Below are 15220 nucleotides of genomic sequence, written 5' to 3'. Positions count from 1 at the left end.
TGCTGCTGGGCTGAAGGAACAGGTAAATATAGACAGGGTTTGCAATAACACATCTGTGATCCATCTGACCACAGGCCCAAGAGCAGAGTCATTTCATTCCAATCTGCTCACACTTTCACCATTGCAATCACTTTTGCTTAATTACAAGATTAGAGGATCTAATTAGAAGATCTGCTGTCTTTGAAATCAACACATCCTTTGAAATGAGACACTTTCGTTGCCCAGAGGGTAGACTTTTCCCTCCTTGTCAAATCGATTGCGCTTGAATAAGTGCGATAGGTTCTGTTTGCCCGTGGACGGGGTGACCCTGCCATTTTTTTTTAAAGGTGATTTCATTTTCTCAATACGGAGAGAAAACACATTAACACAAGCCGTCTTGTGAAGTCCGTGAACAACCACCTTTTTAACTGCACCATTCGCTGTTGTCACATTATTTCTTTTTCTTTTTTGTGAGCCACCATTCAATCTAGAACATCTTTTACTTTACCTATCACTTAGTCTAACTACAATACTTGAAAGTACAGATACTGTGCTCCAGTGGAGATTTGAAATGAACTTTGCTGTGGCTAATTGGGTGTCAACATATATCTTTTTATTTTTTTGTCCTCATTTATTTTTCTTTCATGCTTGGGCTTCTTTTGAGAAAGTTATTAGAAGTGGGCAATGACTGCCTGAGTCCAAGATGATAAAACAACAGAAGCTTTTTCCTGAGGAAGTGAGGTAATTGACTATGAGTGCAAGATCAAGTGTAGCCACTGGCTCAACTCATGAAGAAAACGGCTGCATATCTCCTCCTCGCACCTGTGCTAAGAACAGTGAGGCGTAAACCGACAGCGTAATGCGTTCTCCAACTGCCTTTGAACATTCTGAATATGAGCTGTACAATTCTAACCTTTTGTAATGGCCAACAGGATCGAAACCGCAATTCTGCTGTCTGTTCTTGTCAATGATTGTTGTTATTCCTGTCTACTCTCAAAAGATGCTCTTGTACTGGTTTGAAAAAGGAAGATATGATAGAAAGATAGCGTGAAGACACAAAAGAAGCTTATTTTGGGTCATTCTTTAAAAAGTCTTCCACTCTTGAAAATGTCAACACTGATGGAGACAAAAGGAGTGGAATCAATAAGTGCTGGTTCAATATCTGGGTGTCCACACAAGAGACAATGTTACTTGTGCCCTAGTGGCCACAGACTCATCCGTACCATTGTTTTTGACTGAGAATCTGAGACTGTCTTCCTCAGTGGTGTTCATGGGACAGATGATCCTCTAAAGTCAATCCAGCTATCACACTTTATTGTCTTGGGAGATTTCTTCAAACCAGCAAGCATGACTTCTTGAGGAAGAGATGTGTTGCGGCACTTCGGCCCTTAGGGTCCTCACCTCAAGCCCCTCAGAGACACGTCCTGTCCTCCTTCCGTCCAGATTGCATTTGCTGTGGTATTTCGCTCATAACTCAAGGTCTTGGCATCATGCAGGGCTCTGTTTGCTCTCATTCTCTTTTCTCAACCTTTTGTCTTCATTTAGACTTTGAACACCAGAATTAAATGTCAGCTTTGGGTTTTGGCTTTGCTTTGTGCTTGTGTGAAATCGGGCTGAGCAGTGATGGAAAGATGTTAGGCATGCCTGTTACATCAGTATTCTTCGATTTGTGTTTTCCGCTCAATGGCTTTACTTTGAAACTCTGAAACTGAAGCAATCCCACAGTTGTGATTTTTACATTTTTAGAGGATGAATTATTGGATGTAGGATAAACTACTGTAATATTACTCATTTAAAAAAGTAACCATTCAAGCTAGTAACAAGTAGCTAATTGTAGATATTTAAAGTGGGCAGCATATATATATATATATATATTATATATATTATATAATACACAAGTTTTATTATATATCATTTTATGAATAAATAATTTAATTATATTAACAAGTTCTAACTATCTATATTTACGGTAGGCAAGATATTTTTACATACAGTATATAACTACATTACATAAATCATCTTTTATTTATAAATTATATAACAAAAAGTAACTGTGATTATAAATATATACATTTATAAATGACAATTTATTTAGTTATATAATGATATATGTATGTGGCTATGTATTCAGCTCATTGTGAAAATAGCATGTGACTGGAAAAGCAACCGTATTGTTTAAGCAGCTCAGCTACTGAAAAATGTAGTCAATTTAGTTGTGTCACTACTTTTAGTTACTCCTCAAAACTGGAGGCCGAGGTGTTAGATTAGATATTCTTTTCAATTTGCAAGCCAAAGTTGTAAACTACGTTGAGGCAAGAAACAGGGAATGTAATGAAAAGTTACATAATGGTCTGCGTGTTTGAATGTGATAACTTCATCTTAACGTAACTGGATTAGAGTGCAGCAGTGCAAAATGAGAGAATATTCAGGTTTTTTGTAGATCAGGTGGCGAAGAATTATAATTTCTGCTGGGGAAACTGTTCAGCGGAACAGCAAAGCTGATAGGATCTTTCATCATGTCTTCTCACTGTAGTTTGGCAGAAGGTGTCCACTCCAGCCAGGTGATTTGCCCCATTTCAAGCAAAAAAGAATGCTTAGTGCATCGTCTCAAGACTGATGAAGCTCTTTTCCTTTCTCTCTCTCTCTCTCTCTCTCTCTCTCTCTCTCCTGTCTCATATTCCTCAACACCACCTCCAGCAGCCTAAGGTGTGAACCCTGAGAGCTCACAGCAATCCTCCTTCACCACAGGAGAAATATTTCAGAAACTGGAGACCGTGGACTCTTGGATGAGTGTCAGATCTGACTAGCGATTCATTGTAGTAGCTGGAGGTGCAGTACGATACAACGGCACACTCCAAATTTAAGTTATCCTTTAGTGCTGACCTTGGATGAGCTTCCCACAAATGCCAATGCAGAAAAATCGGACACCATCTCAGACCTAGTTCGTTCGGATCAGATCAAAGTCAGCTTTTATCAGTGCCCGATGGCACTCGCTCTCGCCACTTTCTGGAGAACGTTCATATGCTTTCCATCTAGCCTCAGTTAATCATTCCTACACTCACTCACTCAGGCTTTCCCTCACTTATCCGACTGGGTAATTGCGTATTCCGGTCTCTTATTCTGCAGTCATAAACGTTAAGCAGGAATACTGTTTATGGTAATGATTCTTCCATAAGCACCACGCAATACATGCAATTATATGACTCCGTCTAGTCAAATTGAGATGAGAGTAAATTTCTAGGGTTTCATTAAGATGGCAATTTCTTGGAATTACTGAATATTCCGGAGGCAAAATGGCTGCTGAGATTAGAGGAGGTTGCTTGAGAATTACTCATTTCTAAACCATCTGCTTCTCGAATTACACATTAGCCAAACTGTTGGTTCACAGTGGACTCTTATTGAATTACGGTGCAGTCATTGTGTTAAGGGCAGCCCGGCACACCAGCACACCTCTGAACGTGGTGCGATCGCGGGTCTCAATCTTCTTTCTCATTGCCCTGGCTCAGCTCCGAACACCCCTTCATTTATCTTCAGGCTGTAGAGAGTGGAAAGGAGAAAGAGGACATTAAAAAGACTTGAAGCTGGATGGGAACAGACAGTCCTGTCCCTTTCCTAACTCCATTTGTTAAGTTATGTTAATCTCTATCAAATCCATTCAGTGACAGAATGACCCAAGCAGACAACAAACCGGCAACAGTATCTTGCAACAAAGTGGATGTGGGAAGAGCGATCTCTGCCATTCCTAGTCTGTTTATCCCTTCGTCCTGTACACATTAACATCTTAATAGGAATGTGTGTTAAAGCACGTCTTTAGCCCCCTCCCTTCCTTTTGACAAGCGTGAATTAGGTGTCAAGCCAATTCCCTCTGACTTTAATTGAATCTGCCTTCCCTCCGAAAAAGGAAAATCTGAAGTCAAAATAGCCTATTAGGTTTATCAAGTCATGTTTTGTTGGGTTTGGCAGTTAGCGCCACAGCATCATCCCTACATCCCATCCCCACCCTTCCCACACAGGAGTTGTTTATGAGGTGAGATTGGGTGGGATGTTGTACAAGCACACCGCTCTGTGCTTTCTCGCTTTTCGTTATCCTCTAATAAGTTGTGGCCTGCCGTTTTTGTTTTTTGAACTCCCCCAGGAAATCCCCTCAGCTCTCAGGCTCAGGCCACAGATGAGAGCGGGAGATTGCCGTGGGTAAACAGGGAAGGCTGATCAACTCCTCGTGACTGGATTAACAAGCGTCGGATTGCTCAGGCGAGACATCCTTCCCCACGCTTCCTTTGCCTTCTCATCGTGTTTTTTTTATAGAGTGAGATGTTTGGAGTGGGGATGAGCCTGTAGACTGATAAAACCGTACATAGACTGTGAGATGTAGCAGGGAGATCACATGCTCTCTTCCCTGTTGGGTGTTCCCAGGGGTTGATTTTTATTAAAACGGACAGATTTCAACTTTTTCTGTTATGTTATGTGAAGGTCACATTAAAACAGTCTCAGAAACTTTTTACCATTCCTCTGTTATTTATATTTGCTACTTTGAAGATGCCTTTTATTTATAGATTTTATTGTTTTACCCACATTCAGACCCAGACTTTCGAAATTAAAATAGGAAAATTATAACATTAAAATGTTATAAAGAACCACAAATTTGTTTGAGAAATTAAACTTGCAATATGCAAAAAAAATAAATAAATAAAGCTAGCTATACTTGGCCATTTGTTTAAAAAAATGTTAAAAATGTCACTTCCACAAGAGAATGCTATTAAATACAATACATCATTTGAAATGTGGTGGAAATGTTTGTTATTATCAGGGGGAAAAAACATGAAGAAAATACAGTTTCTGAAAGTCCACAAGGCCAAATGTGCCCATATTTGAAGAAACAGCCCTTGATGTGCACAGAAAACTGTGGCACAAATCTTAGGTGTTGTTAATTAACAGTCTTGGTGACATGGAGGTCTTTCATGTCTTTCGTTGGCCGGCTTTAGAGTGATGTCTCAGTGATGTCTCCTGTCTATTTTCTCTCAGTACTTCTCTTCAAAGTCTTTCATTTCCGAGCCGAGTGTGAGATATTGATGAAAAATTTTGCTCCTCCTTTGCTCTGTGAAGAACCAATCAAGTCCACAAAGCAGCATTAACTTTGGGTTGTCATGGATCCCTACACTTGATCAATAAACTTCACATATCATTACTCTAAGCAGTCTCGGAGGCCTTCCTTGTTCTCTGGCTGAAATGGAATAAATCTTTGTTAAAAATTGCTTGTGATTCGCACTTTTAGTCTTGAGGGCAAAGTGTATTTCTTTAGCTCTGGCTTCAGACGGCTCACAGTTTGTGCCAGATTCGTTTGAGTTATAGTCAGGACTGTAGTTTACAGAAGAATATAAATAACAAGGCCTGTGTCTTCAGAGCTCCACTGTCACACTCGTAAATGTTTAACCAGTTTCACTCACGCTTTCTGTTTGCATCAGTTCTGTTTGTTGGTGCCTGTCTATAGTTTGGAGGTCTTATTCTGGAAAGGTGGATTTCAAAGATATTTGAATGCCTATTGCAGGCCGTATCTAAAATGTCTTACACATTACAAAACATTTTTATCTACATATGTAACTTCAGCATTCATCCATCTTATACATTTTACTATATGATTACTATGTGTTCCTCTTTTCCCAACTAAATTCTCTTATTTCTCCTCAAAAGTATTTTTTTTTTTTCAATTAAATTTATTATCTAATATTTCCAGTTTCTCATTATAGTGAATCTGAGTAAGATTAATACTAATGTGTTTTGTCTATTATGGAATCACAGAAAGAATATGTGTAGCTTATCTAAAAAATGTAATTTGGTTGCACTTTCTATAGAGCCTGCTTTCTGCATAATGATTTCGTAATACCTTATAATTCACCTCATTATCAGCTGTATGATCATGTAAATTAATACATAATACTATAATACAAATTAATAATTTGATGCACTAACTTTCGTAAGCTTTTTAAAAGGATTTGATACTTTATTCAACATTAAACTGATCAAAAGAGACCGTAAAGGCGTTTACTGTATATTATGCATATGTTACAAGAGATTTCAATAAAAAAAAAAAGGAATGCTGTTCTTTTGAACTGTCTATTCATCAAAGAATCCTGGAAAAAATGTATTACAACTGGAGTAATGACTGCTGAAAATTCAGCTGTGCCATTTAGATATATTAAAAGAGAAAACTGTTATTGAAAATGTTAATATAATATGTTATAATATTACTGTTTTTACTGTATTTTTGATCAAATAAATGCAGCCTTGGTGAGCATAAGATACTTCTTTCAAAAACATGGAAACATCCTACCGACCCCAAACTTGTGTACATTTTTAAGGTGGCTTTAATAATGCATTATACATTATAAACAGGCTTCATATGCAGTGTTATATCTTCTGTTTGTTGATTCTGTTGCAAGTAACACATCATCTCTTGACTCTTTTCTGTCAGATTCACAAGCAGGACCAGAAGCACAGAGATTGGACCATGCGGTTATCGGAGGAGTGGTGGCCGTCGTGGTCTTCGCCATGTTGTGTCTTCTCATCGTTTTGGGACGATACTTTGCAAGACACAAAGGTAATTCAGCCCCCAGACTTTCTTGCGGCACATTGCCAAGGTCAATAGACTTTCTAATTACTTGGAATAAGATTCTGGATAGGCGAAGAAGCCATCCTGTCGTTGAAGCTCTGCAGGTGCTTTGAATTGGCCCGTGGCTACGACCACATTAAGGCCGCTATCCCTCTGATTGCATCGCACTGTTGTGTTCTGTAATATAAAGTGGGCACAGCATCTCCACTTTTCATCATGGCTACTGCCTTCACTATCACGCGACTGACTGAGAGGATGGGAATAATCCCACTCGGAAATGAAGTTTAAAGTGGTTCCTTTATTCCCACCACCTTCTAACACTTTCCAAGGTTAATTCTAAAGCGCAAAGTCAAACTGAACCCAAACCTGGAGAGGATTTTATGGAAATTTCCTGAATTATTAGCCACAAATAACTGAGTGCGTGTCAGACTCAGTTTTCGTCTCTTTTCTTGTTTGTTTTATCTAATAGCGCTCGATCTAGAGGGACAGATTTCATCTGCCGTGCTGTAATCAAAGTGTCCCCATCATGGGGTATTAGTTTGGGGATGTATTACCTGTTGTTCTCACACATGAAAGACAGTGTAATGCAACCAAATGCAGCGTGGTGAAATTAATGTCTTATTTATGGGCAGGTAAAGTCCCTGGAATCGACCCTCACTCTAAATTAGAGAAGCAGCTCCAGATGGTCTTCAATCTCTTTTAAAACCCCGCAATTGCATCAATAAGAGACCCCGGGGTGCTGGAGATATTGCTTTTATCAACGCGCTTTTCTTTGAAACCCACACAGGCACCTACTTCACACACGAAGCCAAGGGGGCAGACGATGCAGCGGACGCCGACACGGCCATTATCAACGCCGAAGGGGGCCACAACAACTCGGACGAGAAGAAGGAGTACTATATCTGAGTCCCGAGGCCTCTGTTGTTCTTACTATTTTCTTTTGTTTTGTTTCGGCGGGAGGGGGCGGGGCATGGGGAAACTGAGATCGTTTTTGTTTATTTGTTCGATTTTCTTTCCTGGGGATTGAATGAAGTAGAATGCTACATGGGCAGCTGAGAAGATGTAGGTATTAGTGTTATACAGCGGGATCAGGGTCGGGGATGGGGTTTGGGGCGGGCGGGATACCAGACGTTGCCAGATATGAGTGTAGAAAGCATCACCACACAGCACCTCCCCAACTGCTGGTATTTTTTGTTAATTTCTTGACCATTTGCAGAAAATTCTGTGCCTTGTTCTGAATTTCTTTTCTTAGTCATGCTTCAAAAGCCATCCATCACGTCACACCCCAAACCACCCTCCCTGAAAATATACATACACCACCATCTCTGATTATCGACTTTATCAGCTTTCCTATGAAGGTACATGAGCGCACACCTCAATACGTTCCCCTATACTGTGGGCATCTCCTTCAAAACATCATATCCTCTGTACTAAGCAGGCCTAGTCACATGACAGCATTTTGATTAACTCAAGTCAGCAGCATCATGAAGGGAAGTACAAGCAGCTTCCTTCCTTCCTGTACCCCAATAAGTTGATGAGACCGGCGGAGAATTGATCCTGAACGTTGCACCTGTTTTCATTCTGACATTCTGCGTCTGCTTGGCTGCGTAATGTTTTTATCCTCAGTTTACTTCATTTACTTTAGTTTTTTTTTTTTTCCCAATTATACTGTATGTGCCAGTACATTTGAAGAATAGCTACCGCTCAGAATGAGCATAGGTGCAGACGAACGCTTCCTGCTACACTGCACCTTGGGAGGCTTCTCATCTCGTTCTGCTCAGCTACACACAACCGAAAGCCCTTGCAGGTATTTATTGTTTTGGTATAATGATGTCTTAGGTTTTCTCAGCATTTTCATCCTGAAATGTTTTCGCACATGCCATAATGACGAAACAGTCGCCATCACTGAAAAAGGTCTAAATGATGTGGCTTATGTTATATTTTTTTCGTCTCATGCTGTAGTTTCCCATGCAGGGCTGGTGAAGCTGACCCTCTAGCACACGTAAATAACTACCTAAAATAGTGTCAAAGCAAGACGTTTTTGAGTTTTAGAGCCTGCATTTGTTAGGCTCAAGGGAGGAAGCGCCACGACCATCATGTTTGTAGATGTACAGAGAGGAAAGATTTGGAAATGGTTTGATTACTATAACTTTACTACCTTAAAATGCATTTTAACAGCCAAAAAAAAACATCTGCATTTGTGTATCTTGTTTGTAGGCGAGTCAGTGAGGATGTGACATTGATGTTAAGCAGTCCAACAAGTGTGTAATGGTACATGATTGCCTGTCAAGTTAATTGCCTGTTTGTTCTTCCTCAGAGGAAACAGTGGCAATCGCAGCTAGCTTATCCTAGTGATATTAGTATTTGAATATAAACTGCCCAAATATCCCAGACTCGATGGTGCGAAAAAGCACCATGGTGACATAATTTCCTCTTGAAGTGTAAGGCAAGGCAAGGCAAGTTTATTTATATAACACATTTCATACACAATGGTAATTCAAAGTGCTTTACATAAAAGAAAAGAAAAAAATAATCACAACAATAAAACAAGGAATTTAAAAACTTTGAAAATGATTAAAAATTTGATTTAAGAGGTTTAAAATGAATTTAAAACGGTTAAGAATAGAAAACGATTATACATAAACTATAGTGCAATCAGTTCGGACATCGTGTGTAAACAATGTGTGTTTTATTGTTTATAATTGCTGTGAGTTGCTCCTCCGGGTTCCTGCTTATGCATAATAGTCTTCAAATGAGGTTAGTTTGAATGAAGAGTGAAGCAGTCTTTTATTACCAATACAGTTTGAAAAAGAATTTGAAAAAGCTTTTAATAACATTCCAAATATTTTAGGAAAACCGCCTACAATGTAATTAGCCGCATTTGTGGATTTCCCCCTATATTTACAGTCGTTGTCAGCACATGACGCTAACCAAAAAACTCTGCCGACACGCTCAAGTATCATGCTCTCTTTGCTCCTGTGAACGCATTAGACATTTCACCGGAGCCTAGCTACAAATGTAGCGCCCGTTAAGGATACATAATGTAAGGGGCTAAGATGTCTAAAGTACTTTTCCTAAAGAGAAGTATTTCTTCTCATTTCCTCATGACTCTCTCTGTAGTGTAAGTGAACTTAGATGCCATAGTTTAGGCCCTGCTGAAATCAACCTCAGCGTGTAAATAAAACCGCGAGGCTGAGGAGGGAAAACGTACTCTTGTTTGCTTTATTTTCTTATTTAAAAAAACAAAACAAAAAACAAGCATCCACTGAGTCGTTTTAGAGTATGTGCATTAACCATGAGAAACACTTTGGACGCGTTTGTTTTTACGTAGAATATAAATCCGAGGGAATGTCTTGCAGCTTTATGGTTGCCGTTGCAGTTGAGATATACAGTTGTGTGGCTTGTGCTTAACTAGTGAGCATCATTTAGCTTTGGTCTGGCAGCTTCTGAACAGGATTTCCCTTCTTCTCTTTTGCATATGTGAGAGACATGACATCAGTATACTAATTTGTGGTATTTAGACTGGGCCGATGTACATTTTGTTCAACTTGTTATGTTAGACCTGTTTTAATGTGATTAATGTGGTTTAATCCACTCTAGTAGGCGTCTGAGGACTTAAGACAGATGGTCGATGGGAAGACGCGGTTACGCCAGTGATCTATTTTGTCCTCTGTCTCTTGTACAGCAAGTCGAAAAAGGTTTAATTGAAAGTGTCCAAATATAACTGCTTGTTTTGAGATGTGAACTGGGTACGGTTTCAGTTTTGTCATTTCTGTTGTCGTGTTTGTTGTTTTTGTTGCTTTAATAGTGCCCCTTGTTTGATAGTGCAACAGTGTTGCTGATGGAACTTGATTTGATTTCTTTTATTTGAACTTGACAGTTTCATTTAAGCCCTGTCTCAGGTTCACGTACAATAAATGGTATGTTTGCATCTCAGGTAGAATGCAGTTACAGCCCCTGATTAAGAAAGTGGAAATTGCATACAAACCAGATCAAGCTGGATCTCAAATCTAATGGTGAATTTTACATTAGAACTACGTGTTACGTATTTTCTGTTGTTGTTGTTTATTTGGCGCACTGTAAAATGTGTATGTAATGTACACACTGTTTATTAGTATTATAATACTTTATATTATAAAGTGTTATCTTTTTTTAGACCTACTTCACACAGAGAGGACAGGAAAGGACAAACCAACGGCTCTCATGATAAAACGTAATTATTTTATGGGTTTTAGAAGAAGAAAAAAACTAAGCATGAAGGTTCACCTGTAAATCTAACCATCAGTGGGGCATAAGCAGATCATACGAAAATGTACAAATGAAATTATACAAATTCACCCCCAATTCGGCAAAACGTAAAATAGAATTGCCATGAGAGTGTGTTGGGGCAAACAAGTAACAATTTGAAATCAAAGTCGACATGTTTCTCGTTCTGGTTCCAGATAGTTTGGAAAGTTTTGAACGTTTATCATTCATTGTTTTTAGGTTGCTTATTTTTTTGTCTTTCTGCTGTACTTGGGCAATGTTACTGTGTATTAATGAAGAAAAAATGATATCCACATTCCCATACACATTTTGTATTTGTTCATATTAGACATTTTTACAAAAAAAAATGGAGAGTTCTTGTCTTAATAAAAAAAGAAAAGAAATTAATGTTCAAAGTAATGCTTGGTTTTGGTGGTGTTATTTCCTGTGTTACATGACATGAAAATCTTATTCATCTTTTAAAGGTAAAGTCAAACTTCTGAAAGCATGAGTGAAAAGACATAGATTTTGCTGTCGTCAATGATGTACACCGCAGCGGGATCTGAATCTATTTGAAAACTGGCAGAATCTCATCAGCAAAATGTGGTACGTTTATCTTACAGGATACTTGTGGCATTAATATTTGAGATTCACCATCTTCCCTTCACAGAATGTGTTCCATTAAATGTTCCTAAAATATTATGTAATAATACTATTCACATTTCAGTATCCTTGGTATGTTCTTTAGACCAGTGAATGTAACAAAATATATCAGATGCCCTGTGATCATATAGAATTCTGCACACAAAGAGTGTTGAATTTGCTTCCAAAGATACATTAGTAATCTCATTTTATTTCCAATTACATTGAGATGGTTACTAAAACACGCCAGGATCATTTACTGGCCTTTAAAGTTTACTTCTGCTTTACAGCAAGTTCACGAAATCCAGTCAAGGCTCACGGTTTCGCATCTCATTATCTTTGGCATTCTCCAGCTCTGTCACACTTCTGCCTTCTGCATTGTGCTTTTATGCAGCTGAACTTCGACCGAGGCAGCCTACAGAAAGAATATCTCTCTAAGGTATAGCATGCTTCCCGCCGCTTCTTTCTCAAGCTGTCTCATACCCGCACCCTGACCTCGCCTCCCAGTGGCAATCTCAGCGACACACTCTGCAGATGCTGACCTTGAGTTGTAGCTTTTTTCCTTTTTTTCTTCCATCTATATGATGCCTGGTTTTTGATTGCCTGAGCAGGAGCTCAGCACCAGGGTTGTCACACAGCCAAGGCTCAAAGTCACCCTCTGCTCAGATAGGATGAATCTCAAGGTACAGGCAGAGAGGAGCACAGATATCACGTGGAATCATCTTCGTTCCTGAGAGAGACAGAACCAGATCTGGGGGAGAAGAGAGCGCTTTGTGGCTCAAGGCGATGGCAGGATTTCATCATGTCCTGTAGCTTTGCTAGGTTACAGTAGAGCCTGTAAAGTTACACTATATCTGGATTAAAAAAAACACATTTTAATACTTTTTGACATTTTCTTGAGCTGATGCGATGGAGTTAGCTCTCGGCACAAATCGTTACAATTTAAAGCGATTCTGCACACAAAGTGAAAATTCTGTCATCTGTTACTCACCCTCATGTCATTCCAAACCCCTCCGCTGTTCGCTTCCATGGAACACAGAAACTGAATTTTGATACTTAGAAGGAAATAGTTAAAAGTCCTGGTTTTTACAAAAGGCACATAAAAACGAAAATGTTTTGTTTATGATGATGTCATATTTGACTACTGAACATAGTTACCCCTCCTGCAATGTTTCAAATAATGACATTGTGAACAATCATTTGAAAAAAGTTTTCAGTTATCATTTATTGTCATCTAGTGTTTTACTTTATATCATATTTGATTATATATTTTAAGAACAGATTAATGATTGTTAGATTGTATACGTCTCGCATCAGATTAAAGTGATTTTACATATTGCATAGAAAGAATATTAAATGCAAGTGTCTACTTTAATGTTTCAAATAACTTTTGTGAAAATAAAATGTCGAAATATGGGTGAAATAATGTTCCATCACCATTCAGCATTACATATTTATGTAAAAATGAAACAACTTGCTTATTCTGACCTGTACTTATTAAAATATATAACAGAAAAAGTGATCATGCTACATTTTATTATCTTTTAAATTATTAAAACTTCTTGCTGACAAGTAGGCCAAACCTAGTGGTTTGAAAGATAGTGGCAAAGATTGGAAAAGATTTAAAATTACTGTTAATTAGTATTTTGGGAGCTGCACTGTGATCCTTAAATAGTCCTTTAATAATGTCATTAATAATTCTTGTTCTAAATATGCCTGACAAGACTTTTTGGTTTTATAAACGACTGAATGACATTTAGTGGGTGTCTTCTGTAAATCATGGTAAAAGTGTATATTATTTTTTACCATGAAGTGCAAAAACATTACACATTTTCTTTCTAGAAAATTTGTGAAACCTATTGGAAGTTTCTATTAGTTTTCTGCAATGGTAACATCAGTGTGTGACACAAGAATATGAAAAGAGCTTGCAGATTCTTCACAAATTCACACTGAAGCAACAGCATATAGGTCTGGAATGACATAAGGGTGAGTAAATAATGTCCGAATTGTAATTTTCTGTGAACTACCCCAGACTATAGGACATCAGGTCTATTGCAATCTCATATAGAAGGAGAGCTCACCTTTACAGACTCTAAATGGATCCATTGAAGATAGTTGGAAAGGGGAAAGTCATTCACAGCAACAATAGTGTGTCTTAATAGCATTGGTGCTCCACTCACTGCAGTCTGGGTCCACAGGTGAAAGGGGGACTGATTCCTGAAATTGCAAGAGATTTACAAGGATAGAGATGGAGGAATAATCCGTTAAAGCCAATATGGGGTTTTGTCTCAATACAGGCATTTATCGGACTGGACTGGAGTGGACTGACTTATCCCTGTGTGTTATGACATAATTTCTGACCCATGGAAAATCTGATTCAGAGATTAATCACAGTGTGATTCATCTCTGATTAATCAGACTCCAGCCATCATTAGCATGTACCTGATATCCAAATCCAATATTCAAAAAGCAGTTCAGACTCCCAGTTGATTGGATGTGCTGAGCCTTAAATCACACAGTGGCCCCAACACAGTGTCACGCTTAAAAATGTAATGAAATAACAAAATATCAATGCAAAACTCAGGGGTTTTCTTCAGAAACAGATCAGTTGCCTTGAACACAGAAAAACGGGCCATGCATCTTTTTTTTTTTTTTTTTTAAAGGTGCACAAACCCATCTCGCAAAAAAAAAAAAAAAAAGTTGTAGGATTAAATTATTATTTATAAAACAATATACTGTTAATACTATAAGTATCTGGGCCCTTGCTGCTTGCCAAGCATTAATGGATCATGTTCATGGTTAATATAATGAACTACACTGTGTAACTGTGGTTCCCTTTCAGTGAGTCACGTTCGACGTTACATCAGTCGTGACTGACAAATTGGGATCTCGCCCGAGAGCCCAATCACCTTCGAGTGTTAACTAAACAAGCCAATGACAGTTGGCGTGCGTGTTTCGCCACGCGCACCCCGCCCCGCAGCGCGGGTATAAAAGGAGAGCGCGTGCAAACGCACATCACCTTTTCGCTTCGGAGCCAAGCCTTCTAGCAAGACAAATCTCCGCGAGTGTTTTGAAAAACAGCTGGCGTTGGTGTGACGGCGTGTCAGCGGGGGTTGCCATCCAGGCTGCTGAAACCTCGGCGAGCTGCAGCTGTCGACAAGCATCGCTTCCTGGACTCCCCGATCTCCCAGGCCGGCCTATTCGGCGAAGCGGTGGAGGGCTTTGCCCAACAGTTCTCCACCGCACAGCAGCAGACGTACATCCTGCCCCGGCGGTCGGCTGCTGTAGCCACCCCACCGCCGGCTGCAGCCCCCCTGTCTGCTCATCGCCGAGGGCGCCCTCCCGCAGCCCGCCTCCGCCCCTGCCAAGCCCGCGAAGCGCCAGGGCAGGCGGCGTCCCTGAGACGGGCGACCCGGAGCCCTTGGATCCTGCTCTTCAGGAGATGGTGACCACACCACTCCTTCCCCCGGAGGAGGGCCGGGTGGAGAATCTTTTGTTCCCGTTTGTGTCTGTTCCGCCACTGGCTACCCAGCCAGTGGTACCCAAAACTTCAAAAGAGCAGTTTCCTTTGCCTCCGGGTCTCAAGAGGGCGAGGACGGCGGTGCACGAGACCCGGTCTCCACACGGCCGTCCCCCTCTCCTTTCGCCAGTGGGCAGCAGGGTCCGGTTCAAGGACGCTATGCCTCCTCACGAGCCCCCTGCCCAGCCGTGGAGACAGGTAAGTGGCGCGCCGCGCACTCAGACCCC

The 15220-nt window shown here is 39.9% G+C and overlaps 1 protein-coding gene across 4 annotated transcripts in view; it reads left to right on the top strand.

The window, feature by feature from the left end:
• The window catches only part of LOC107703515 (cell adhesion molecule 1-like), a 345884-nt gene extending 336859 nt beyond the window's left edge, over positions 1 to 9025 (top strand). For all 4 annotated transcript variants that reach the window (XM_016506153.1, XM_016506155.1, XM_016506154.1 and 1 more), the window contains 2 exons: positions 6449 to 6574; positions 7374 to 9025. In XM_016506153.1, the coding sequence (XP_016361639.1) occupies positions 6449 to 6574; positions 7374 to 7492 (245 nt within the window). In that variant the 3' untranslated portion in view covers positions 7493 to 9025. The remainder of the gene's footprint in view (positions 1 to 6448; positions 6575 to 7373) is intronic.
• The last annotated feature ends 6195 nt before the right edge of the window (positions 9026 to 15220 follow it).

Source organism: Sinocyclocheilus anshuiensis, unplaced genomic scaffold, assembly GCF_001515605.1.
Source record: "Sinocyclocheilus anshuiensis isolate Anshui unplaced genomic scaffold, SAMN03320099.WGS_v1.1 scaffold330, whole genome shotgun sequence".
Lineage (NCBI taxonomy): Eukaryota > Metazoa > Chordata > Actinopteri > Cypriniformes > Cyprinidae > Sinocyclocheilus > Sinocyclocheilus anshuiensis.
The sequence above is the reverse complement of the archived record's forward strand: the minus strand, read 5'-3'. Positions and strand labels throughout refer to the sequence as shown.